General features: G+C 39.7%; 1 protein-coding gene across 1 annotated transcript in view; it reads right to left on the bottom strand.

Annotated features, from left to right (window-relative positions):
* The window catches only part of LOC126262632 (BTB/POZ domain-containing protein 6-like), an 84,491-nt gene that overhangs the window by 49,990 nt on the left and 8,525 nt on the right, over nucleotides 1-25,976 (bottom strand). The window contains exon 2 of the mRNA XM_049959390.1: nucleotides 12,684-12,806. Within this exon, the coding sequence (XP_049815347.1) occupies nucleotides 12,684-12,806 (123 nt within the window). The remainder of the gene's footprint in view (nucleotides 1-12,683; nucleotides 12,807-25,976) is intronic.

The raw sequence follows: 25,976 nt of genomic DNA, 5'->3' as shown, positions 1-25,976 counted from the left end.
CTCGGAAATAAGATTAACATACACCGAGACAGTTAAGCATGAAATTAAGTAGGAACCAGAGGCACAAGGAAAAGTGGTAAATATCCAACCGTATCCACTACCAGAGGTGCAAAAGGAAGCCCTCCAAAATGAGACAGATGCAATGGTAAGGGAAGATACTGTTACAGCCAAGCACAAAAAGGTGGAATTTGCCATTACTGACAACTCCCATGAAGATGGATGGTTCAAATGACAACTGCATTAGCACTGCATTTCCACTACCCCATACTAAAGAGATTTTAGTTAGCCTAGGAAAAGCCAAATACTCCTAGACTACAGATACTCTTGAATGAGAATGATACAGAGAAAACAGCCTTCCCTACTCCAGAAAAGCATTATGAGTACAGGAGAGGCTTTTGAGAGGTTCCAATTGCACAACCTAAAATTGCAATTTGACAAGTGTGAGTTCCTGCAGAAGCAAGTATGGGGCACATACTTGTGACAAAAAGAGTAAAGTCTGACCCACAGAAGGAAAGAGTGATAAAAGAATACCCAAGACCCAGTACTACAAAACGGTTGAAGAGATTCTTAGGGATAGTGTCATTTTATCGGTGGCATGTCAAGGACTTCAGCCACACAACATCACATGAATTACTGAAGAAGAGAGCAAACTACGAGTGGTCTACACAGCAGGAAGTAGTTTTCTAAGAAAATCAGTCAGTCCCTCAATCTCACAGTATCCTGATTTTATGAAGCATTTCATAATCGCAACAGATGCCAGCAAGGAAGTGATCAGTGCCCTTGCTGAGTCAACGATACTTAGGACAGGGTTTACTAGTAGCTTACGCATCCAGAACATTGTGTCACACCAAGAAAAGGTATTGTACAATTGAGTGAGCACTCTTAGCCACAGTGTCGACAGTGAAGCATTATCAATCTTGCATGTATGCAAATTATCATATGTACTGATCTCAAACCGTTGAAACAGTTGGCGCATGTAAGTGATCCATTATCAAGAATAATGAAATTCTGAATTAAGCTGGCAGAATATGGTTTTGAGGTTATATATGAAAAGGGATCACAAAACATGTGGTTAGTCCACTTCACATAACTGATACAGGGATACATCCTAATGTTAGGGATACATCCTAATGTTGCAGGATGACCACACACAATACCACCAGAAGTCTACGTACAGAAAATAATCTGCAATTATAGTAAATCATCAGTATTAGCAAGCAACCATGGGACAAATTTCCTAAGTGACATACAAAAGAGAGAGATTCATTTTCTAAACATTGAGGAGATTCAATCTTGTGGATACCATCCACATAAAAACAGAGTACTTTGAAGAATGCATCAAATGCTACCAGTGTCTACATCATTTAGTGGGAATGAAGCAGGAAAACTGGGACGAACGGGTGTCTTTGTCTACAATACCACATGTTCTTCGATGGCGGTCATCCCATTCAGGCTATTTTTCAGGAGAGTATATACTATACTTGGGATACTACAGATGGATCCGTTCACTGTACAATACAATTATGGTGATTACATGACAGAACTAAAGGAGAGGATGTGCCACATGCATCAGATGGCAAACAGTTTTAATTAGAAATGCAAGGAAAAGAATGAGAGTTACTATGATTGTACACAAAACCCAAAGAATTTAGGGCAGGAAACAGAGTATTATTACATGATGGAAGTGTTAGAAGTTACCAAGCCCATGGAGAAGGCCTTTTCATGTTGTAAAGATCCGAGGACCAAATGTAGTGCTCCAATTAACAAATAAGAAGTTCATAACAGTGTACACAACAGTAGCAGATGGATTGTCACACATATCAGAAGATCCAGTTGCAGTTGTTATGAGTGTGGAGGAGGTCGACGAAAAAGAAGAGACAACCAGCAACTATTGATTAGTGAAGAAGAGAAAATTTTGAAGAAATTTCACAATTCACCCATTAGTGGACAACAAGGAATGAGCTGCACACGAGTGTCTTAAAAGATTTAGATCATAGGAAGGACTAAAGAAAAACATAAAAGAGTACACTTGAAGTTGTGACAATTGTCACAGCAGTCAGCACTATGGCCATCTTCATCTTATTCCACGTAATTCTGTTCTTCTCGCAACTCTCACAACTTCAAACATAGTCTTTCATGTTTTTCTTCATACCTTTCTATGATCTATACCTTTTAAAATGCTCATGTGTGGCTGATACCTTGGTGTCCACTAATGGGTGAATTGTGAAACAGCTTCAAAATAGTTAGTTTCTCTTCTTTACTAATCGCTGATAGCTAGTCATCCCAGTCTTCTTCGTCAGCCTCCTCCACACCCATAATGACTGCAGCTGGGTTTTCTGGTATGTGTGGCAGCCCATCTGCTACTGTGTTTTGTGATCCCTTTTAGTATATAATGTCAAAAATCATGTTCTGCCAGTTTATTATGCTTGATGATGGGTCACTGAACTGACCATTTCTAGGGCTTGTGATCAGTACATACAATTAATTTTTTCCAAACCTGCAAGGTCGGTAGTGCTTCACTGCCCACACTGTGGCTAAGCGCTCTCACTCAATCATACTATATCTTTTCTTGGTGTGACTCAATGCTCTGGATGTGTAAGCTATTAGTAGATCCTGTCCTCAGTCTTCTTAACTCAATAAGGCATTGATCAGTCCTCAGAGACAGACCAATCCCCAGTCACTTTACCTACATTTGCCTAACCCTGGCAACAGCAACAAGCAGCAGGAACAAACAGGAGGGACAGAGCAGTTTATGCACGACTTGGAAAGTAATTTAGGGTGGTAGAGGTTGAGATATTAAATTGGAGAACATGCATTTCTCTCTACATGTTATTACCCCCCCCCCCCCAACAACAGATGTGATTCTTATATCAAATGCAGCATCCTCAGGAAGTTACAAGAATAGAAGTGTTACAATCATGTGTGTTTGGATTGTGCTCATGGTAAAATCTCACAAAAAGTGTAACCCCCGCATGAAATTTTTCCTAGCCCTGATGCTTCAGCATCCAATCCACAAAACTGCAGATGAAGGAGGGAGAAGATTTGATTATGTATTGTACATATTGTGTTTTGAGGAAGTTTTAATTGTATTAATAAAGAAAGCCTATGTATGTATATTTATATGTTCAAGCGGAAGAAAAATCAAAGTATGTATGCATGTCTATGTACACATCTAAGTTGTAAATTCTACAAGAAAGAATTGCAAATTAACTACCAAGATTTCAGGACAAGATGTAGTGACTAATTCATGATGGGTTTCCAGAAAAATAAAAAAAAGTAATGTGTGTTTGACTGTTAGCAGAAAGCCTTATAGCTTAAATTGAAACAGACAGTGCCAGTCACTTTCAACAGTTCAGTATATAGCCATACTGTAGTGTAACCAAATATCAGTTTCTTCATTACTAGATGGGCATCCTGTTAGTAAAATGGTGAATGGTCTTTCAGACCATGATGTGCGAATTTTAACAGTACAGTCAAGTGGTGGGTGAGTGGGGTACAGTCAAGTGGTGGGCGCTCCAGGGATCAGTGTTGGTGCCGCTCTTGTCCCTTATTTATATAAATGATATGCCCTCTAATATTACGAGTAACCCTAAAATATTGTTTGCTGATGACACTAGCTTGGTAGTAAAGGATGTTGTGTGCAACATTGGCGTGGTTTCAAATAGTGCAGCTCATGACATAACTTCATGGCTCGTAGAAAATAAACTAATACTAAATCTCAGTAAGACTCAGTTTTTACAGTTTCTAACACATATTTCAACAAAACCTGATGTTTTAATTTCGTAGAATGGGCATATGATTAGTGAAACTGAACAGTTCAAATTTCTAGGCGTTTAGATAGATAGTAAACTCATTCCACAGAACAATACCATTCCTAACGCAAACACAATTCAGTCCTGGGTTCGGCAATTGGAGGAAATTTGTAGTACACTAAGAATAGATACACATGGCTGACATAGATTCATCAGAATGCCAGAAAATATGCAGCAGGTGAGAACAGCAGTTTAACAATCGCCGCAACGTTGGGGATTTGAGACTGTAGTTTGAGAAGGATTCCGCAATGGGATTTGAAGTTCCATCCTTTCAGAATAACGGCTGCTCAAGAATTATGCCCAGTAGACTATGCCAACCGTCAAAATCTGTGTGAGCATATGCTTTGCTCAGATCCCTCTGAATGCAGCTTTCTTCAGTAGTGACGAGGCACATTTTCATCTTAGTGGGCACTATTGGACTGAAAATAACCCCTGAATTATTCATGAAAGACTGCAACATTCTCCTAAAGTGACAGTGTGATGTGCCATATCACAATTTGGCGTGGTAGGCCCTTACTTTTTTTGAGGAAGAAGCAGTGACTGTGACACTGAATTCCACATGTTACATTTCAATGTTGCAAAATTTTCTGCAACCCAGAATGGACAAGATTGATGAAGAACATGGACTACCCACCCTCACACCCTACCAGAGTTAAAAGAGCAGTTTATTGACAAAGTGAATGTCATACCTCGCAATATGTGTGCAAGAGCTGCTCATAACTTCAGGGATCATCTACAACAATGTATTGATGCTAACAGCCGCTTTCTTGAGGACATTATTTTCAAAACTAAATGAATGTAAAACGGTATATTGTACTAATTTAGAAAATAAAAACCATTTTTTCTCTATACATTCAGATTTACTTTTTATTGCTCCTTAAAACTGCTTAGTCAGTACTCAATGTGATGAGGAAAGATCAGGGAGGCCATCAACAACAACAACTGAGGACAATTTGGAAGTTGTTGAGGATATGGTGATGGAAAACAAACGGATCACTTGGGAAAAATTGCCAATATTTTACATGACCTGTCATGGTTCAGTGTAATCATCTAACACGACAGGCTAAATTTTCGGACATGTTTGCAAGGTGGGTACCAAAAAAATTGTCAGTGCAGCATAGGGTGCTAAGGATGGACATCTCTCATACACATTTGGCCCATTATCATCACAAAGAAGATGGATTTTTACAGCATATCATTATTGTAAACAAAACATGGGTACATCATCATCACAAACTGGCCAAGCAGACTTACTTTACGATTTATGATGATGATGATGACGATGATGATGATGATGATGATGGTTTGGAAATACTCATCATCACTGTAAATTAAGAATTTTAAACGTCAACCATCAGCTGGTAAGATCATGCTAACACTATTCTGGGACATGAAAGGTGTGGTAGTCATTCGTTTCACCCACAAAGAGAAACTGCGAACAGTCAGAACTACTGTGATGTGTTCCGAACTAAACTGGAACCCCTGCAATCAGATCCAAACATCACGGAAAACTGTGAAAAGGTGTCATCCTGCAGCAAAATAAAGCTCAGGCACATTCTACCAAATGGATAGCCGAAACAATAATTTAGTTGGGCTCGAACTGTTAGAACTGTTAGAACACCTGCCATATAGTCCAGACATGGCTCCAAGAGATTTCCATAAGTTTGGATAATTGAAGTAAGCACTCAGGGGAAGAAGATTTTCAACCGATGCTGAAGCCACTGATGCAGTGCAAAACTAGTTACAGGAGCAGCCAAAAAACTTTTTTTCTGACAAAATCAAAAAACTTGTGAAATACTAGACAGAGGGTATTGAAGTGCAGGGAGGTGATGTAGGAAACTAATGTATGTTTCAGTTTTATATCATTAGAATAAATATTCCGTTTCTCAAAAGTCCATTTACTTTTTGACTTCCCCTCATATGTGGCTCGCTACCTGTTTCAATATCACTTTCACTTGTTAAGAATGTAACTTTGCCGTTGTACTCCTTATGTACACTGTCTGCACAGTTGACCATATATGACACCACGCATTCCACTGACTCATCTTGCGGAAATCCTAATATTTCATCTGCCATTTCTTTCTCACTCAGCGAAATTCCTTGTGTTCCTTTCTGACTAAATGTCAACTTTGGCAACTGTTGTTGTAAATATAGTGCAATGTTTTCTTTCTTTATTGTCACCACTGATCTGCTTTCTACCAACACCACTAGCACTGTACCACTGTTTTGAGTTACTCGTCGACTAAGCTGTCCGACTACATTCTGTAGCCCACCCTGTGCTCACAATTGGATACCTCCAATCCTACCCCTGTTTCCATTAACAGCCAATATTGTGGTTGCACTGTAAATAATATGTGGGGTGTCGAAGGTTGCGTGTCAGAATGTGTCCTATCAACCAATCCCTTCTTCTAGTCAGGTTGTGCCACAAATTTCTTTTCTCTCCAATTCTGTTCAGTAGCTCCTCATTACTTTGTGATATACCCATCTAATTGTAAGTATTCTTCTGTAACACCACACTTCACAAGCTTCTGTTCTCTTCATGTCTGAACTGTGTATCGTCCATGTTTCACTTTCATACATGGTTACACTCCATACAAAAACTTTCAGAAAAGACTTCTCAACACTTAAAATCTATATTCAATGCTAACAAATTTCTCTTCTTCAGAAACACGTCCCTTCCTATTGCCAGTTTACATTTTATGTCCTCTCTACTTTGGCCATCATCAGTTATTTTGCTGCCCAAATAGCGAAACTTTAACTAGGTAAGGTAAAATAAAATCTAAAAACACTGTATGCCTTTACTCAAATTCTTCCTGTGTCCTTAGGGTACCAATTTACAAGAGCATGATGAAAATTAATGCCTCCAAATTTTTCATATGAAAACTCTTAAAGCTTTTTAAGCAAAACAAATGTCATTAACATTCTACATCTTTATGCTTTACATCTACATATTTGCAGCCACTAGATGGCCCCAAATTTGTAGTGTTTAACATGGCTGTGTGTAACGTAACTATGTCAGTGTGTGAGGAACAGCATGCTATAATCAAGTTTCGAATTCAAAGAGTTCATCCACACAGTGAGTACCCTCTCCTTCAGCATGACAATGCCAGACAACATACGAGCACAGTGACATCTGCAACAATCCAACACCTCGGGTTCACTGTCATCGGTTATCCTCCATACAGTCCCTTTAATCCCATTTGATTTCCAAAACTTAAAGAACACCTCTGAGGATTTCACTTTGATACTAATGAAGCGGTGCAATCAGAGTTGAGTCTGTGGCTCTGTCAACAAAGTCAAACATTCTACAGTGATGGTATCAACAAATAGGTGTCACCTTGGGACAAATGGGTTCATGTCCAGGGTGACTATGTTGAGAAATAAATAAGTATACATGGAGACTATAGATGTAGAATGTTAATAAAATTTGTTTCATTTAAAAAGTTTTAAGAGTCTTCACATAAAAAATTCGGAGTTCTTAGTTTTTGGCAATCCCTCATGTATGTATCTTACTTTTGCACTTTATATGTGTACAATTAAAGTAAAGCAATATGATTACTCATCAACACAAGTACTTGTCCCTCTAGTTGCACTACTTTCCAGCTTGCACTGTGTTATCCAACTATATTGTTAAAATATGTGAAAACATAGGCAATTGTTGTTGTTGTTGTGGTCTTCAGTCCTGAGACTGGTTTGATGCAGCTCTCCATGCTACTCTATCCTGTGCAAGCTTCTTCATCTCCCAGTACCTACTGCAACCTACATCCTTCTGAATCTGCTTAGTGTATTCATCTCTTGGTCTCCCTCTACGATTTTTACCCTCCAGGCTGCCCTCAAATGCTAAATTTGTGATCCCTTGATGCCTCAAAACATGTCCTACCAACCGATCCCTTCTTCTAGTCAAGCTGTGCCACAAACTTCTCTTCTCCCCAATCCTATTCAATACCTCCTCATTAGTTACGTGATCTACCCACCTTATCTTCAGCATTCTTCTGTAGCACCACATTTCGAAAGCTTCTATTCTCTTCTTGTCCAAACTGGTTATCGTCCATGTTTCACTTCCATACATGGCTACACTCCATACAAATACTTTCAGAAATGACTTCCTGACACTTAAATCTATACTCGATGTTACCAAATTTCTCTTCTTCAGAAACGATTTCCTTGCCATTGCCAGTCTACATTTTATATCCTCTCTACTTCGACCATCATCAGTTATTTTGCTCCCTAAATAGCAAAACTCCTTTACTACTTTAAGTGTCTCATTTCCTAATCTAATCCCCTCAGCATCACCCGATTTAATTTGACTACATCCCATTATCCTCGTTTTGCTTTTGTTGATGTTCATCTTATATCCTCCTTTCAAGACACTGTCCATTCCGTTCAACTGTTCTTCCAAGTCCTTTGCTGTCTCTGACAGAATTACAATGTCATCGGCGAACCTCAAAGTTTTTACTTCTTCTCCATGAATTTTAATACCTACTCCGAATTTTTCTTTTGTTTCCTTTACTGCTTGCTCAATATACAGATTGAATAACATCGGGGAGAGGCTACAATCCTGTCTCACTCCTTTCCCAAATACTGCTTCCCTTTCATGCCCCTCGACTCTTATAACTGCCATCTGGTTTCCGTACAAATTGTAAATAGCCTTTCGCTCCCTGTATTTTACCCCTGCCACCTTCAGAATTTGAAATAGAGTATTCCAGTTAACATTGTCAAAAGCTTTCTCTAAGGCTACAAAAGCTAGAAACGTAGGTTTGCCTTTTCTTAATCTTTCTTCTAAGATAAGTCGTAAGGTTAGTATTGCCTCACGTGTTCCAACATTTCTACGGAATCCAAACTGATCTTCCCCGAGGTCCGCTTCTACCAGTTTTTCCATTCGTCTGTAAAGAATTCGCGTTAGTATTTTGCAGCTGTGACTTATTAAACTGATAGTTCGGTAATTTTCATATCTGTCAACACCTGCTTTCTTTGGGATTGGAATTATTATATTCTTCTTGAAGTCTGTGGGTATTTCGCCTGTCGCATACATCTTGCTCACCAGATGGTAGAGTTCTGTCATGACTGGCTCTCCCAAGGCCATCAGTAGTTCTAATGGAATGTTGTCTACTCCCGGGGCCTTGTTTCGACTCAGGTCTTTCAGTGCTCTGTCAAACTCTTTACGCAGTATCTTATCTCCCATTTCATCTTCATCTACATCCTCTTCCATTTCCATAATATTGTCCTCAAGTACGTCGCCCTTGTATAAACCCTCTATATACTCCTTCCACCTTTCTGCCTTCCCTTCTTTGCTTAGAACTGGGTTGCCATCTGAGCTCTTGATATTCATACAAGTGGTTCTCTTCTCTCCAAAGGTCTCTTTAATTTTCCTGTATCTATCTTACCCCTAGTGAGACAAGCCTCTACATCCTTACATTTGTCCTCTAGCCATCCCTGCTTAGCCATTTTGCACTTCCTGTCGATCTCATTTTTGAGACGTTTGTATTCCTTTTTGCCTGCTTGATTTACTGCATTTTTATATTTTCTCCTTTCATCAATTAAATTCAATATTTCTTCTGTTACCCAAGGATTTCTATTAGCCCTCGTCTTTTTACCTACTTGATCCTCTGCTGCCTTCACTACTTCATCCCTCAGAGCTACCCATTCTTCTTCTACTGTATTTCTTTCCCCCATTCCTGTCAATTGTTCCCTTATGCTCTCCCTGAAACTCTCTACAACCTCTGGTTCTTTCAGTTTATCCAGGTCCCATTTCCTTAAATTCCCACCTTTTTGCAGTTTCTTCAGTTTCAATCTGCAGTTCATAACCAATAGATTGTGGTCAGAATCCACATCTGCCCCTGGAAATGTCTTACAATTTAATATTGTCTCAAAAATGAGATCGACAGGAAGTGCAAAATGGCTAAGCAGGGATGGCTAGAGGACAAATGTAAGGATGTAGAGGCTTGTCTCACTAGGGGTAAGATAGATACTGCCTACAGGAAAATTAAAGAGACCTTAGGAGAGAAGAGAACCACTTGTATGAATATCAAAAGCTCAGATGGCAACCCAGTTCTAAGCAAAGAAGGGAAGGCAGAAAGGTGGAAGGAGTATATAGAGGGTTTGTACAAGGGCAATGTACTTGAGGACAATTTAAAACATAGGCAATAACCAGCAGAAAACATGGATTACCACTTAACAAATATTTGACTATACACAAATTTATTCCAAATAATAAGAAGGAGTATTTATGCAGAAGATTTTGGTGTCATCCCTGTGACCCAAGCATTGCTCTACCACCCTGATGATTCTCTCTAGCTTGACCTTCAATAAAATAGGTAATTCAGAATTTCAGCTACAAATTTCCATTGACCTTACAAACTTTGTTGTTGTTGCCTTCTGTGTGTGACTGGTTTGATGCAGCTCCATCCTGGACAAGCTTCTTTTATCTCTGCATAACTATTGTAACCTACATCTACTGAACATGCTTACTGTATTAAAGCCTTTGTCTCTACAATTTGTACATTTACCCACCCTCCTCTCCTCTTTCCCTGTACTGCCAAACTGGCTACTTGTTAATGCCTCAGTATATGTCCTATTGACCTATCCCCTTTCGGTCAAACTTCTTTTCACCCCAGTTCATTCAGTACCTCTTCATTAGTTATTTGATCTACTCATCAAACTTTTGAAAGCTTCTACTCTCTGGGCATCTGAGCTGTTATCACCCATGTGTCACTTCCTTACAAGGCTACACTTCAGACAAAACTCTCAGAAAGGATTTCTTAAAACTTACATTTGTATTATACGTTTAAATATTTAACTTTTTCAGACATACACTATCATTGGTTTTTGTCAGTCTGTATTTTATATTGTCTCTACCTTCGCCAACATGATTTAGTTTGCTGTCTAAATAACAAAACTCACTACTTCTTGTGTCTTCATTTCCTAATTTAGTTCTCTCACAGCATCACCTGATTCAAACTCACCACATTCCACAACGTTTGTTTTAATTGTGCCCATGTTCATCTTATAACCTATATTCAAGACACTATCTACTTTGTTCAACCACTCTTCTATAACCAGCAAATCTTTTAAGTTTTATATCTTATCTCTGAACTTCAATAACTCCCTTTTCAAAGTTATGTTTGGTAGCTCAAAATGAACATTAAATAGCATGGGGGGGGGGGGGGGGACAGGCAACAATCCTATCTCAATCCCTTCTTAACTAAATTCTCCTTTTCATATCCTTCAACTCATATAAGAGCAGTACGGTTTCTGTAAATGTTTTAGATAACCTTTTGCTCCCTGTATTTAACACTGCTATCTTTCAAACTTCGAAGAGTGATTCCAGTAAACACTTTCAAAAGCTTCCTCTATATCATAAATGCTATGAGATTCATTCAAATGAAACCTGGCCAGTGCGTCTACCTTTGGCTTACACTTAAGGTGGCACCACATAACTGCAGGCATGGTGGCGCCATCTATAGGTAAAGAGACTGACACGTGTGCACCATTTGATGTTGCATAGCACCAGTGTCATTTCACGCCAAAGAGAAGGTGGTCACACAAGTCATCGTCCACTATCGAATATGCAGGCAAGTGAGCAGGAACAACGAGGAGTGATTCGATTTTTGGCGGTGGAGGGAGTCTGAGGCCGTGAAATGTATCAACGGATGAAGGCTGTTTACGGTGAGTATAGCCAAGTCGTTCAAGTGCTGTGGAATGGTGCAAACGATTCCTTGAGGGGCGGGAGTCACTGGAAGACGATGCTCGTCCTGGACAGGCTCATCGTGTCATCGCACCAGAAATTATTGCGTAACACTTTAGTCTTGGACAACCACAGAATCACCATGGACGAGATCCATCGGTTACTGGGCATTAGCGTGGCCACCACCCACACCATAATGCTTCAACACCTGACCCTTCAAAAAATCTGTGTACAGTGGGTTCCCCACCGACTGACTGCCGAACAGCGCAATACTCGAATGGCGCTGTCTTTGGGTCGTCTGCAACATTTTCATGAGCAGGAATATGGCTTTCTGTCACATATGGTCACAGGTGACGAAACATAGTGTCACCATTTTGGACCGGAAAGCAAGCAGTGGAAACATGCGACTTCACCACCTCCAAAGAAATCAAAAACCGTGCACTCAAGTTCTGGTAGGGTCATGACGTCCTCCTTTTTTGACCACAAGGGCCCACTTCTTGTCGAGTTCCTGGAATGGGGAACCACCATCTATGCCCAGTGCTATCAAGCCACTTTACAGAACATCAGGCGAGCCATCAAGTCGAAACGTCGAAGCATGCTATCCAATGGCATTATCCCCCTGCATGATAATGCCCACCCACACACGATCAATGTGGTGAAGACAACACTGCAGCAGTTTGAGTGGAAAACACTGGAACATCCACCATATAGTCCCGACCTTTCACTGTGTGATTTTCATGTGTTTGGACCTCTACAACAAGGTATTCGCGGACATCGATTTGCAATGAATGACAAATTGTGTGACTGGGTCCAGGCCAGGATCCAACAGCAGCCTACTAGCTTCTTCAAGAATGGACTCAACCAGCTAGTGTCGCAATGGGATAAATGTGCCAACAGTTTTGGCGACTATTCTTGAGTATGTGTATTGTGTATAACTACATTTTTGAGTTAGTAAAATCATTACCCTTACTTTACACTAGTGACTGGGTTTCATTTGAATACCCCTTACATAAATGTATGTTTGCCTTTTCTAATAAACATACAAATAACCATCAGAATGCGAGGGTTCATGACATTAATGAATAACTAAAGAAAAACTAAATAAATGGTAAGGACACAAGTATAACTGAATACTTACATACAATACAGTTTATGAATGAGGTAGTACTGTCTGTATGTTGTCTTACCTGCTGATGAGGCTCAGTCCCCACAACAAACTGACAATCGCTCCATTGTGCGGTTTCCAGCAAGAACTTTCCCCTCTCACTGACCTTCTGTCGTCTTATCTGCCAGTCACATGTGTTACCAACCTGAAAATATTATTTTTTCTTACTGATAATCAAACTGCTATTTGAAAACAAATACTCTCAGAAATTAAATAATAATTTTCTGCCTCGAACTGGTTATACAAGGTTTCTAGCTAGTAGCTATTGGTAAAACACACAAAAAAATATTGACGACAATTCAATGACGGTAAATACACGTTGGTATTTTTAGACTTAAGGGAAACTGAATGCATGCAAAACACGATTTATGAACTTTTCTCTTATACTTCCTCACATCTGCCTTACCTGAAATGCAGAAAATGAGCAAACCAACTACCTGTCATATGGGAATTATTACGGTAGTGTACCTTTCATCCACATACATTCAGTTTTGTATGTCAGAAGAAATATAGCAGATACTGCAGAAGATCTCATCCCCCCCCCCCTTCCAAATCAACAGTGCACTTTGCCATTGGAGTAGTGCCTGCGTGCCTCAGCGATACAGCCAGATGTAATTTAAGTGCAAAAGACATTGACAAGATATCTACTGAGACGCCAGAAAAACGCCTGATTCCTGAAGAGGGGCAGCACCCTTTTCAGTAGTTGCAGGGGCAACGGTGTGCATGATTGACTGACCTGGCCTTGTAACATCAACCAAAATAGCCTTTCTGTGCTGCTACTGTGAATGGCTGAAAGCAAGAGGAAACTACAGCTGTATTTTTCCCCAAGGCACACCAGCTCTACTGTATGGTTTAATGATGACGGCATCCTCTAGGGTAAAATATTCTGGATATAGAAATAATCCCCTATTCGGATCTCCAGGCAGGGACTACTCAGGAGGATGTTGTCATCAGGAGAAACAAAACTACAAAACTGGCATTGTATGGTTTGGAGCATGGAATGTTACATCCCATAATCATGTAGGTAGGTTATCAAATTTCAAAAGGGAAATGGATAGGCTGAAGTTAGATATAGTGGGAATTAGGAAGTATGATGGCAGCAGGAACACAACTTCTGGGCAGGTGAATACAGGGTTACAAATACAAGATCACATAGGAGTACTGCAGTAGTAGTAGGTTTAATAATGAATAAAAAAGAATAATGCTAGTAAGCTACTACAGACAGCATAGTGAAAGCATTATCGTAGCCAAGATAGACACAAAGCCCACGTCCACCACAGCTGTCCAAGTTTATATGACAGGTAGTTCTGCAGATGATGAAGAGACTGTAGAAATGTATGATCAAATAAAAGAAATTATTCACACAGCCAAGGGAGAAAAAAATTGCATTGTGATGGGCAAGTAGAATTTGATAGTAGGAAAAGGAAAAGAAGGAAAAATATAGGTGAATATGGATTAGGGGAAAGGAATGAAAGAGGAAGTCACCTGATAGTATTTTGGGCAGAGCAAAATTTAATCATTGCTAACACTTGTTACGGAATCATGAAAGAAGGCAATATATGTGGAAGAGACCTATTAATAGCTTTGGAGAGCCAGCCACGTCAAAACTCTTCCACCTGGTGTGCAAGACATATGAGACAAGCATAGAACGCCCATACTTCAAGAAGAATATAATCACTTCAATTCCAAAGAAAGCTGGTGCTGACAGATGTTTAATAATTCATGGCTGCAAAATATTAGCAAGAATTCTTTACAGCAAAATGGAAAAACTGGTGGAAGCAGACCTCATGGAATTGGATCCTGGAGAAATGTAGGAACACACAAGGCAATACTCACCTTATAACTTATATAGAAGATAGGTTACAAAAAGGCAAACCTATGTTTAGATGCAGGTACACACACAGTTTTCCAGCTTTTGTTAACCTGTGTTTATGTGCTGTTTTATCTTTCTGTTTTGTGTATTTTACAGACACTCATTTCAATCTGTTTTCGCGCAGGTGCTGAAGACCTTGCTGTTGTGCATCCGTATAATTATCTCCATCCATCCAGAATCCATCTATGATTATAGCATTTGTAGACTTACAGAAAGCTTTTGACGGTACTCTCTTTGCAGTTCTAAAGGTTGCAGGGGTACAACACAGGGAGCAAAAGGCTGTTTACAACTTGTACAGAAACCAGACAGCAGTTATAAGAGTCAAGGAGGATGAAAAGTAAGTAATGATTGAGAAGGGAGTCAGACTGGGTTGTAGTCTATCCCCAATGTTATCCGATCTGTACATTAAGCAAGTAGTAAAGGAAAACAAAGATAAATTTTGAAAAGGAATTAAAGTTCAGGGAGAAGAAATAAAAACTTTGAGGTTTGCTGATGACATAATAATTCTATCGCATACAGCAAACTATTTGGAAGAGCAGCTGAATGGAATGGACCATGTCTTGATATAATTTGAACATCAACAAAAGCAAAACAAGGATAATGGAATGTCATCGGATTAAATCACCTGAAGCTGAGGTAATTAGATATGGAAACGACGCACTTAAAGCAGTAAATGAGTTTTGCTATTTGGGCAGTAAAATAACAAATGATGGCCAATGTAGAGAGCATATAAAACATAGACTGGAATGGAAAAGAAGTGTTTCTGAAGAGGAGAAAATATTTAGTACCAAATAAAGATTTAAGTGTTAGTAAGTCTTTTCTGAAAATATTTGTGTGGAGTGTAGGCACGTATGAAAGTGAAACTTGGACGATATACTGTTTAGATAAGAAGAGAAAAGGAGCTTTTGAAACATGGTGCTACAATAGATTGCTTAAGATTAGATGCGTAGATCACGTAACTAATGAAGAGGTACTGAATAGAATTGGGGAGAAAAGAAATTTGTGGCACAACCTGACTAGAATGAGGGATCAATTGATAGAACACATTCTGAGACATCAAGGGATCACCAACTTAGTGTTGGAGGAAAGTGTGGTGGGTAAAAGTCTTAAGAGGGAGACAGTAAGCACATTCAAAAGATGTAAGTTGAAGTAGTTATTTGAAGATGAAGAGGTTTGCACAGTATAAAGTAGCATGGAGAGCTGCATCAAACCAGTCTTCAGACTGAAGACCACCACAACCACAACTGCAAAAGATTGTCCAGTTATACGATACTGTTCTCTTCGTAGTTTATCTACAGGCATCGTTGTGCCCAGTTTACTTCTATGTCTGCCTGAGATTCATTTGTTTTTAACTGAAGCAACAGGTTCAGCTTATTTTTCATATTCACCACATAACTGTCAACGTAAGTTCTGTTCATGCTCCTTCTATTACATGATGCCATTTTCCAACTCTCATTACCTTCCTACCTCCTTAACATGTCAATGTCTTTACATTCCCACCAAAGGGCAGCAATTTTCACCTCCTCTTCCACTATCTTCCTATCTCTTCTGCATATCCCACAAAACCACTGATGAGCCTCATGCACTTGTCCTTCCTACGCCATTACAGCATCCAAAAAACTACAGCACGGGAACCCTTCCACAGATCAATTTACAGGAGGTGTCCCAGCATCTTGCAGCTCCAAGTATGCACATTTGTTTTCTCAATTTAATAAGAAAATTAATCAAACTCCCTTAATGCTGAGGTCTGTGGCTTATAAAGAATGGAATACTTTATTGTGAACCCACTCTTTAAGTAATTAAGGTTCAGCCAGCCCACGCCAAGTGGTCTTATTAAAAAATAATCCCACATGAACATCACAGATTTTGTGTGAACTTTTGAACATGTTCCCAAAGACATTAGTAAAGTTTTACTTTCACTGACATAATACTTAGACAGATGCAGTCATTTGTTTGACATATCTCCTGCAGTATTTTCTTGAAAGATACAAAACTAAGTCATCTTGTACAACTTTTTAACTCACTTAAGTGAAATAATAAAATAGGATTTCTTGAACAATTTTCATATGGATAATTTGAAGCAAAGATGGCCAAAAAAATTACACTTGAAAAAAATTGAAGTTTCACCTTTTATATTTCCAGAAGTAATTGCAGAATAAACATGAAACTCTCATGCAATGCATTACCAATATATGGTTTTTAAATATAAAATTTTAATCTCCTACTGGTTTCCAATAGTTTACAAATTGATGGCAAAGTTGACATTTTTGTAAAAATGTCAAAAAATGGCTACTTTAGGTCACTTTTACCAAAAAGTTTTTTGAAAACTCTTTTAAATATTTTCACTGTAAAGACCATATTCTAACCCACCTAAAAACTAGATTTGGTTTTCCAACACAGCCATATAAGGCCCTAAAAAAAAAAAAAAGACAAAGTGGAGGTGCATTTCAAATATGCCCACATGGTGGTGGTCCTCAAATTAAATCTGCCATTTTTTTCTGTTCTAAAATTGTTTAGTACTCTCTGGGGAAGTTTATATCAAAACTACTGTGACTAGCTAGTTAGATAGTCACAACAACTCAAAAAACTTCAAAAATAGGGTGTCCTTTGTCATGTCTCATCATGACATATTTCAGTCTATTTTTCTGCTATGATAACTACATGATCTAGCTTGTTATAAATTTGAAAATCCAGGATGGAATAAGGACAATATTATGGAAAGGATAGATTGTCACTCACCATATAGTGGAGATGTTGTAGACAGGCACAACAAAAAAGACTATTAAACAGTAAGCTTTCAGCTAAAAGGCCTTCTTCAGAAATGGACAACACACACATAATCATGCAAGCACAACTCTCTCTCTCTCTCTCTCTCTCTCTCTCTCTCTCTCTCTCTCTCACACACACACACACACACACACACACACACACACGAGACCAATGTCTTGGCCAGAGACAAAGGTCGTGTGTGTGTGTGTGTGTGTGTGTGTGTGTGTGTGTGTGCGTGCGCATGTGTGGTGCTTGCAGAACGTCTACTTCAGAAAAAAGACCTTTTGGCCGAAAGCTTACTTGTTTAGCAGTCTTTTTTTTTAGCCTGTCTGCGACTCAAAATTAGGTTAGATTAGATTCAGTTTTCGTTCCATAGACCCAAAAAATGAGATGATTCTCTTGGGTGTACTATAAGGTGCGCAGCAAGCTATACTTTTCATAATAATTTGATTATAAACATCAAAATTTAACCATGAATTATCAAAACACTGTACATCAAGCAAGTAAAATTGTTTCATAATAGCTGAAATACACACTGTACAAACTCCTTCAAGATAAACACCACTGTGACATTGGGTAAGTTTCGGGGAAGTTCATAAAAGTCCGCCTGACTTTTTTTGGAAGGATTTCATGTTACAGAGGATTTTGAGTATGTCTTTTTATTGTGAAATGCTACTGACATGACAGCTAATTTCACTTCATAGTACAGTATATTTTGAGTAGATGTACCCTGCGCTTTATGTGAACTGATGAAAAATTGTTTAAGTGGTCCTTGGTGGCTTAATCACTGCTTGATTCTTTTAAAGTGAGGAAAATAGGACCATGCCTAATAGCTGTACGACAGCAGTCATTGGTGGGTTTCTTTACCACACGTTCACAAGCCTGACGAGGCAATTCTTTAACCTTTTAACTGCTCTGGATGTGTTCAGAGTACCAGGTAGAAGAACTGGTGGCGCATGTAAACACGTTCAGAGCACGCAGGGACAGGTACAAAGGTACGCGCGTTAACATGTCCAGAGCAGTTAAAGGGTTAAGTGTCAGAGGCCAAAGCTAGAAGAAATCTTTTTTAGGATCCTAAACTTACGTTTACTTCAAGCAACTGGAATTGTTTACATGTTTCACTAACTTACTGTATAATATCGTGAGGAAAACTATACTGCAAGCCAGACAATGTCACTGAGGGTGCTGGAATAACTACAGTAAAGTGCTGTTATCACCCCTTGAAGGGCAATAAAATGAATTTTCTGGGCCATATGGGTGTATAAAGCTTATAGCAGCATCCTTCTCCTCAGACGATGTCTAACAGACATTTCCAATCCCCCAATGTTGAAAAACAGTCCTTTGAAATATGTGTGAGACATCCGCTGAGCAGAAAGATACAATTATAAGTAAATAGCATACTGTCCTGGCTGAAGATCTGAAGTTGATATATTTCCTTCATTACTGTCTCTAATTTTGACAAATAAAGATGATGCAGCTTTTTAAAATCTGCTGACCAGAATTTTTGTTTCATCAATTGGGGAGGGGGAAAAATAATTTCCTTAGTTCGTGCTGAAGTATCACCATGTTAAAACCACTCATCTTGTAATGTTTTATTTCATTCAATTTCTTCTTTGCTGATGAAAGCAGATTTAATGGCATTAATACTCTCAGTACTAGGGCTGTTGATAAAATATTGATATATAGATACAGTGATATTTTTTCCAAAAATATCGATATACAGGGTGTCCCAAAATGATGTATACACTCTTTGAAACTGAATCCCTCTTTAATTAAAGGAGGCAGAAATACAATTTTTATGGGTAATAATTTAGAAGGTAGTGGAAAACATAACAATGCTTTCTTTTGTTTCAGGATTATCAGCAAACATGATGTTATTGTTTGAACAGCAGAAATGGGTGCTAAAGTGTTACTGGAAAACAGAGAATGTGAGTGCGGTACACCAACATTGGAGAGTTGAATTTGGAACACCACCTCCGACAAGAGTAACAATTACAAGAATCAGAGATAAGTTTGACATCGAAGGACGGTGCACGATATGAAGAAGGGACATAGCGGATGAAAGAGAAGTTCAACAGACAATGAGAGTGTTGATGCAGTAATCCAGGCATACACGCAATCCCCGAAGAAATCTGTTGGGCAATGCTCTCGTGAGACTGGGATCTGCAGAAGCAGTGTTCATAGAATTTTGCGGTCTCAGAACTTTAAGCCTAACATTCCAAGACTTCTCCATGCTCTTAACAAGGATGATCCTGATAGGCAAAGCGAAATTTGTAAGTGGTTCATTAACAGATGTGAAGAAGAGCAATGTTTCCAATATCGAATTCTTTGGTGAGATGAAGCGATGTTTAAACTTGATGGAACAATTAAACGCCATAATCATGTGTACTGGGGCAGGAAGAATCCATACATAACAGAGCAAAGACATTTACTCTATCAGGAGTAACAGTCTGGTGTGGTCTGTCTTCTAGAGGGTTAATCGGGCCGTACTTCTTTGACAGCACTGTCATGGGTGACTCGTACTTGGAAACGTTGAAAATAACAACTCATGGTCTTAGCGTTGTGTTTGGAATGGGAGATTATTACTTTCAACAGGATGGAGTGCCACCTCACTTTCACCTGGATGTGAGGGCATTTCTCAATTGTACATTCCCTGCCAGATGGATAGGGCGAAGAGGGAATGTGGAGTATCGCGCTCGATCTCCAGATTTAACTCCTCTAGACTTCTTTCTGCAGGGTACCCTCAGGAGCACAGTTTACGCTGCGAGACCACACACAAGGTATGATCTTATAGAGCAAATTGAGCAAGCATAAGATGCTATTCCGTTGGAAACCCCGCAACATAGAAGCTAACCTTACATAAGCAGAAAGAACCGTAATCCACCATCTAATAACTGACACCGACCTTATAATACTACTTGCGGACAAAGGCTCCACCACTGTTGTCTTGAACCGCAAGTATTACCTGGTGGAAGGACTCCACCAGCTGTCAGATACTTTCACCTGCTAACCTTGCCACAGTGACCCCAGTCCAGTAATCCAGCATGATCTCCAGTCACTACACAAATTATCAGGCCTATCCCAGAACCTGTCCCCTGAGTCCATCTCTCTACTCCCCCTACCACTTCGTGCAGTCCTACCTTCTACATGTTTCCTAAAGTCCATACACCTAACCACCTAGGACTCCCCATTGTGGCCGGTTACTGTGCCGCCACTGAGAGAACTCTGCTTTCGTAGACCAACTCCTTCAAGCTATTGCCTGGAAACTACCCTCCTATATAAAAGATACCAACCATTTCCTCCACCGACTCTCCACAGTTCCCGTCCCTTTACCACACAGTGCCTTGCTCGTCACTATTGATGTCACCTCACTGTACACTAACATTCCTAATGCCCGTGGCCCTATTGCTATTGAACACTACCTTTACCAACGACCAACAGATTCCAAACCAACAACTTCCTTCCTAGTCGCCATGACCAACTATCTCCTCATCCACAATTACTTCTCCTTTGAAGAAAATACCTACAACAAATCCGAGGTATGGCTATGGGCACCTGCATGCCACCATCCTATGCCAACCCATTCATGTGCCATCTAGAGGAATCATTCCTAAAAACCCAGAATCCTAAACCCCTCACTTGGTTCAGAATCACTGATGACATCTTTGCTATCTGGGTTGAAGGTGAGGACACCCTATCCACATTCCTCCACAACCTCAACAAGTGCTCCCCCATTTGCTTCACCTGGTCCTAATCAACACAACAAGCCACCTTCCTAAATGTTGACCTCCACTTCAAAGATGGCTAAATCAGTACCTCCATCCATATCAAACCTACTAACCTCCAGCAATACCTCCACTTCAACAGCTGCCACCACCTCCACTCAATAGCAACCACCCATTCCATAGCAAGAAGTCCCTTCCGTACAACCTCGCCACCCATTGTCATCACATCTGCGTGACGGCAAGTCCCTCTCAAAATATACCAAGGGTCTCTCCTGTGCTTTATCTTTCTAGTCCCACTATCCGGCCCTAAAGGAACATTCCCCTTTAACTTAGTATCACCCAGGGATGGAGCAACTGAATTAATTTCTCTGCCAGGGATTAAGTCACCTCTCGTCATGCCCTGAAATGAGAAATGTCCTGCCCACTATCGTTTCCACTGCTCCCACTCGTCCATCCTTACGCAACCCCTGCTCCCATTCCCTTACCTCATACCCCTGTAACAGACCTAGATGCAAGACCTGTCGCATACATCCTCCCAACACCACCTATTCCAGTCCAGTCACTATCACCACCTATCCCATCAAAGGCACGGCTACCTGTGAAACCAATCATGTGATTTACAAGCTAAGCTGCAACCGCTGTGCTGCATTCTATGTAGGCATGACAACCAACAAGCTGTCTGTCCGCATGAATGGCTACCGAAGAAATGTAGCCCAGAAACAAGTGGACCACCCTGTTACTGAACACGCTGCCAATCATGACATCCTTCATTTCAATAACTGCTTCACAGCCTGTGCATTATGGATCCATCCCACCAACACCAGCTTTTCTGAACTGCGCAGGTGTGAACTCTCCCTTCAATACATCCTACGTTCCCCTAACCTTCCTGGCCTCAACCTTCATTAGTCACTGTCCTCACCCATCCATCCCCTTCAATATTCCCATTGCAGCACTACACAGCCGTCATTCCACCACCACACTCAGTCTTTTTATTTCTCTCCTTTTCCACTACTCCCCCCTCCCCTGCTCTGCATCCAACCTGCAGCACTTCACTGTCCGCCCCAGCCTCCTCCTTACCCCCATCCAGTCAGCACTCCCATCATGCACTGGTGCTGCTGCTCACAGTGTGGTTTCAGTTGCCCGAGACTGCATTTTGAGTGTGTGTGTGGGGGCGAGGGGGGGGGGCATGTGTGCATATTGTGAATGAAGGCCTTAATGGCCGAAAGCTTTAATTGTGAGAGTCTTTTTGTTGTGCCTATCTGCAACTCAGCATCTCTGCTATATGGTGAGTAGCAACTTTCCTTCTCACAATGCTGTTAATGAAATTTATGTTTTTCTTTAATTATCTTACAGTGATCATAAAGTACACCACCTCTCGGTATACAAATAAAGGAAAAGGAGTTGGTATGAGTATTTTCAGGTTCCAGACCCTTCTTATACAACAGCACCCACTTAAAAAACTTTTGTGAGTAAAGTTTAACAACAATTAACAAAATACGTTTTTTTTTTATTTTTTCTAGTGGACACAAATCCCCTCCTCCCTTCCTTGGTAGTACTCATTATGAAAAATGGTTTAGTGTTGCTAGGTTTAACAGAATGTCCATTAATGGGAAATAGCAAATTATTCCAAAGCTACAGCGCCAATTGCAAAAGCAGGGAGTTCGTTGTAAACAATCAGGGAGAGCAGAATGCACATCCAGCAGGACTACACAAGAAGTGTTGTGAGTTTCAAAGACAATCCTGTCATTTAATGGACTTCTAAAGGCTTATTTAAATGAAAATAAACTAGAGTGCTTCCATAGAAATTGAAGGGTTTGATTTTGCTGTATCTATGTGACCAAGTTTTTGAACTGTTATCCTGATACTTCTTTTCTGAGATCGCCAAAGGACGCTGCAAGAACGCTGATGCCAATTCAACAAGTACTGTTAGCACTATGTGTTTCCAGTGCACACGTCAGATATCAAAAATTCGCAAAGGGCAACATCATGCTGCAGGACAGCAATAAGCAGTGATGGAGTTGTTATTTTTTAACCTTGTTTCACAGGTCAAAGTGGAACAGATTACCAGTATTTAACTAATATTCTAACGCAGAACTTGACTTAGGGTTACCAGTTCTGGTTCCTTTGCTGGCAGTTGCACAGTTAAGTTACACATCAGAATCATTAATGTCACAATGGCTGGGAAATTGTGATCACAGAACAGACGTGTTTGCAAACTAGTGCACCTAAAAAGAGGAAAGATAATTTTTGGAACACGAAAGTATCTCCTCTTCACTTATTACACAAAGATCCTGAAATTACCAAAGTTTGTTTGCAAAACTGAAGATGTATGAACAATGAAGTACACACTGCCTATTTCTTTTTCAATCAAATGGGATGCAGAGCCTGTAATGGTACAATGCATCAACATCACAGACCTGTTTTATTTCAATATGAGTGAACAGAAAGCCTGAAATTGATCTATAAGTTATAGTTTTCAGTAACAGAGTGACGAGTACCATATCTACCTTCTCTTCATTGTTGTACATTCTACTCACACAACTCTTCAACTGACGATGGTTGACAGAATGATGGATGTGCATTCTACTTATGTTTACATTGTCCTCTGTTAATGTCAGCATGTGGATGTGTTCCATTACCCCGAGTACCTGCACTTTATGTTTGCATTGTCCTCTGTCAATGTCAGCACATGGATGTGTTCCATTACCCCAAGTACCTGCACTAAGTGCTGGGAGTGTCAGCGTTAATGTTGTGTTATGTAATTAATAATGTTGTGTTTCAGTGACTGGTACACTGTGATACATTTTTGAATAGGTCTTTAAGAGGAAATGAATTACCAAATAAAAAATACAGTGTGCCATTTAAAAAAGTCATACCGCTGTTCACATCTTTGTAAAAGCCAAAGCTACAATGAAGGCAACCATGCTGATTGATGTCCCCCTGATGGCTACAGAATATTTGTTTGAGACATTTTGTGATTTGCATCTGGACAAACAGTTATTTGGTCAAGATAAACGGGACACCCTGTATACCTGATAAGTTTAATTATATTATCAAGGCAGTCAGGTGGGCGCAATATTTCTTCATTTCCAAAAAAACATTTGTTTCTCTATTATTAACAAAACTGCCATCACAAAATTTGTTGAATGGATTCGCAATTTATTGGTATGTAGGACACAATATTTTACCTACAATAGAGATCACTGGCAGAAGCAGAAATAACTTCAGGCATGCCCCAAAGCTGTGTTTTGAGACCCCTGCTATTCATTTTGTATATTAATATCAAGGTAGACAATTATACAATTAAATTCAAACTTCTTTTGCAGATGCAGTTATCTACAATGAAATACTATCTGAGAAATGATGGAGAGGTATCCATTTTTACCCTGATAAGAAAGTGCAAAGATGGAATACTTGCTTTACATGTACAGAAATGTACAATATGATACTCCACACAGAAAAGTAATAACCTATGACTACAATATCAATGATCCACAACTGCAGTCAGTAAACTCATCTAAATCCTTGGCTGCAACAATTTATACAGGAATATTGAATAGAATGATCACTTACACTCTGACACAGGTTGAGTGGTTTATTGGCAGGATACTGGAAAAAAAATGGTCAATCTACACAGGAGAATGCTAATAACACACTTGTACATTCCAGCCTAGAATACTTCTCAAGTGTGTGGAACCCATACCAAATAGGATTAACAGCGTCTACTGAATGTATTCAAAGAAGGGCTGTATGACTGGTGAACACCCACAGGGCTGTTGAACTCGTGGCAGAACATACAGAAACACTGAGAAACCTGAAAGGGCAGATACTTTCAGACAGATGCCAACTGTCCCGTGAAAGACAAAGTTTCTAGAACCGGTAGTTAGCGAGTAATCTAGAAATATGATAAAATATGATACTGTCCCTGAGGCATTGCTCCTGTAAGGATTGCAAAGACAAGAGTAGTCTCACTTGAATATACCTCTAATTCAGTAACTGTAATCTCCTTAAAGAACTTCTGATGCCAGTGGCATCTCACCTACAGGCAATATGGAGACACCTATGGTCAATGTGCAGACTCTTTTGGCAGGTATTTTGGGATCAACCTTTTTATGGCGTAATCAGCTGTAATGTGCCAGATCTATGGGTTTTCATAAAAAAAATAAAACTAAAATAAAAAAATAAAGCAGCAGATCACTTCTCAACAGTGATGGTCTTTTTTAACAATTCAAGCAACTCGCCAGAAACTTTGAAGAATGGCACTAGGGAGTAGTTCATGGATACTTTGGAGGGTTTCTCAATTACTGAATCAGGAAAATAACCTTATTTCATTTTGGACATAGTCTTTGGTACAAAATTCATAATGCGTGCAAGAAGTAGTTTCTTAAGTACAACTGTACATGTACTTTGGCTCATGATTTGATTTTCAAATTGCCTTTGGGTCATTCCATATCAAGTGTCCCAGTTTAGAAGACACTCCCAGCTTGACAATCTTCAATTTTGATGAAATTTTTACAGTAAGTACCTGAGGGCCCTACATGAACCTTATGCGAAGTTTCACGCTCACCTGTAACTTGGTTGAGGTGCTAAAGCCACTTTTGTGAAGACCACTTTCACTGAGACCAAAAAGTCACGAAAAAAATCTTCAAGTTTGACGTTCCACACTTCCTAATGTAAGAGAGCTAGACTCTTGCTTCTGGATATAGTGGTACAATTTTTTGTGCTCTACATGCAAATGATGGACATAGAAATCAGAAAGCAACGCATTTGGCACAATCTCAGTTCAAAGTGGGCAACAAATCATGTCGTGAGAAATTTGTCCCATACTTTAATGAGACATAAGTATTGGACCTGGTCTTTTGCCAAACCGCCATCTGTCTGGGTGTTTAGTATATCACAAATTTGGGTCTGGCTTATGTGTTTAATTACTGTGTTACCATACTGTAAA

Source organism: Schistocerca nitens, chromosome 6 (genome assembly GCF_023898315.1).
Source record: "Schistocerca nitens isolate TAMUIC-IGC-003100 chromosome 6, iqSchNite1.1, whole genome shotgun sequence".
In the NCBI taxonomy this organism is placed as follows: Eukaryota; Metazoa; Arthropoda; class Insecta; order Orthoptera; family Acrididae; genus Schistocerca; species Schistocerca nitens.
This window is presented reverse-complemented; position numbering and strand designations above follow the sequence as displayed.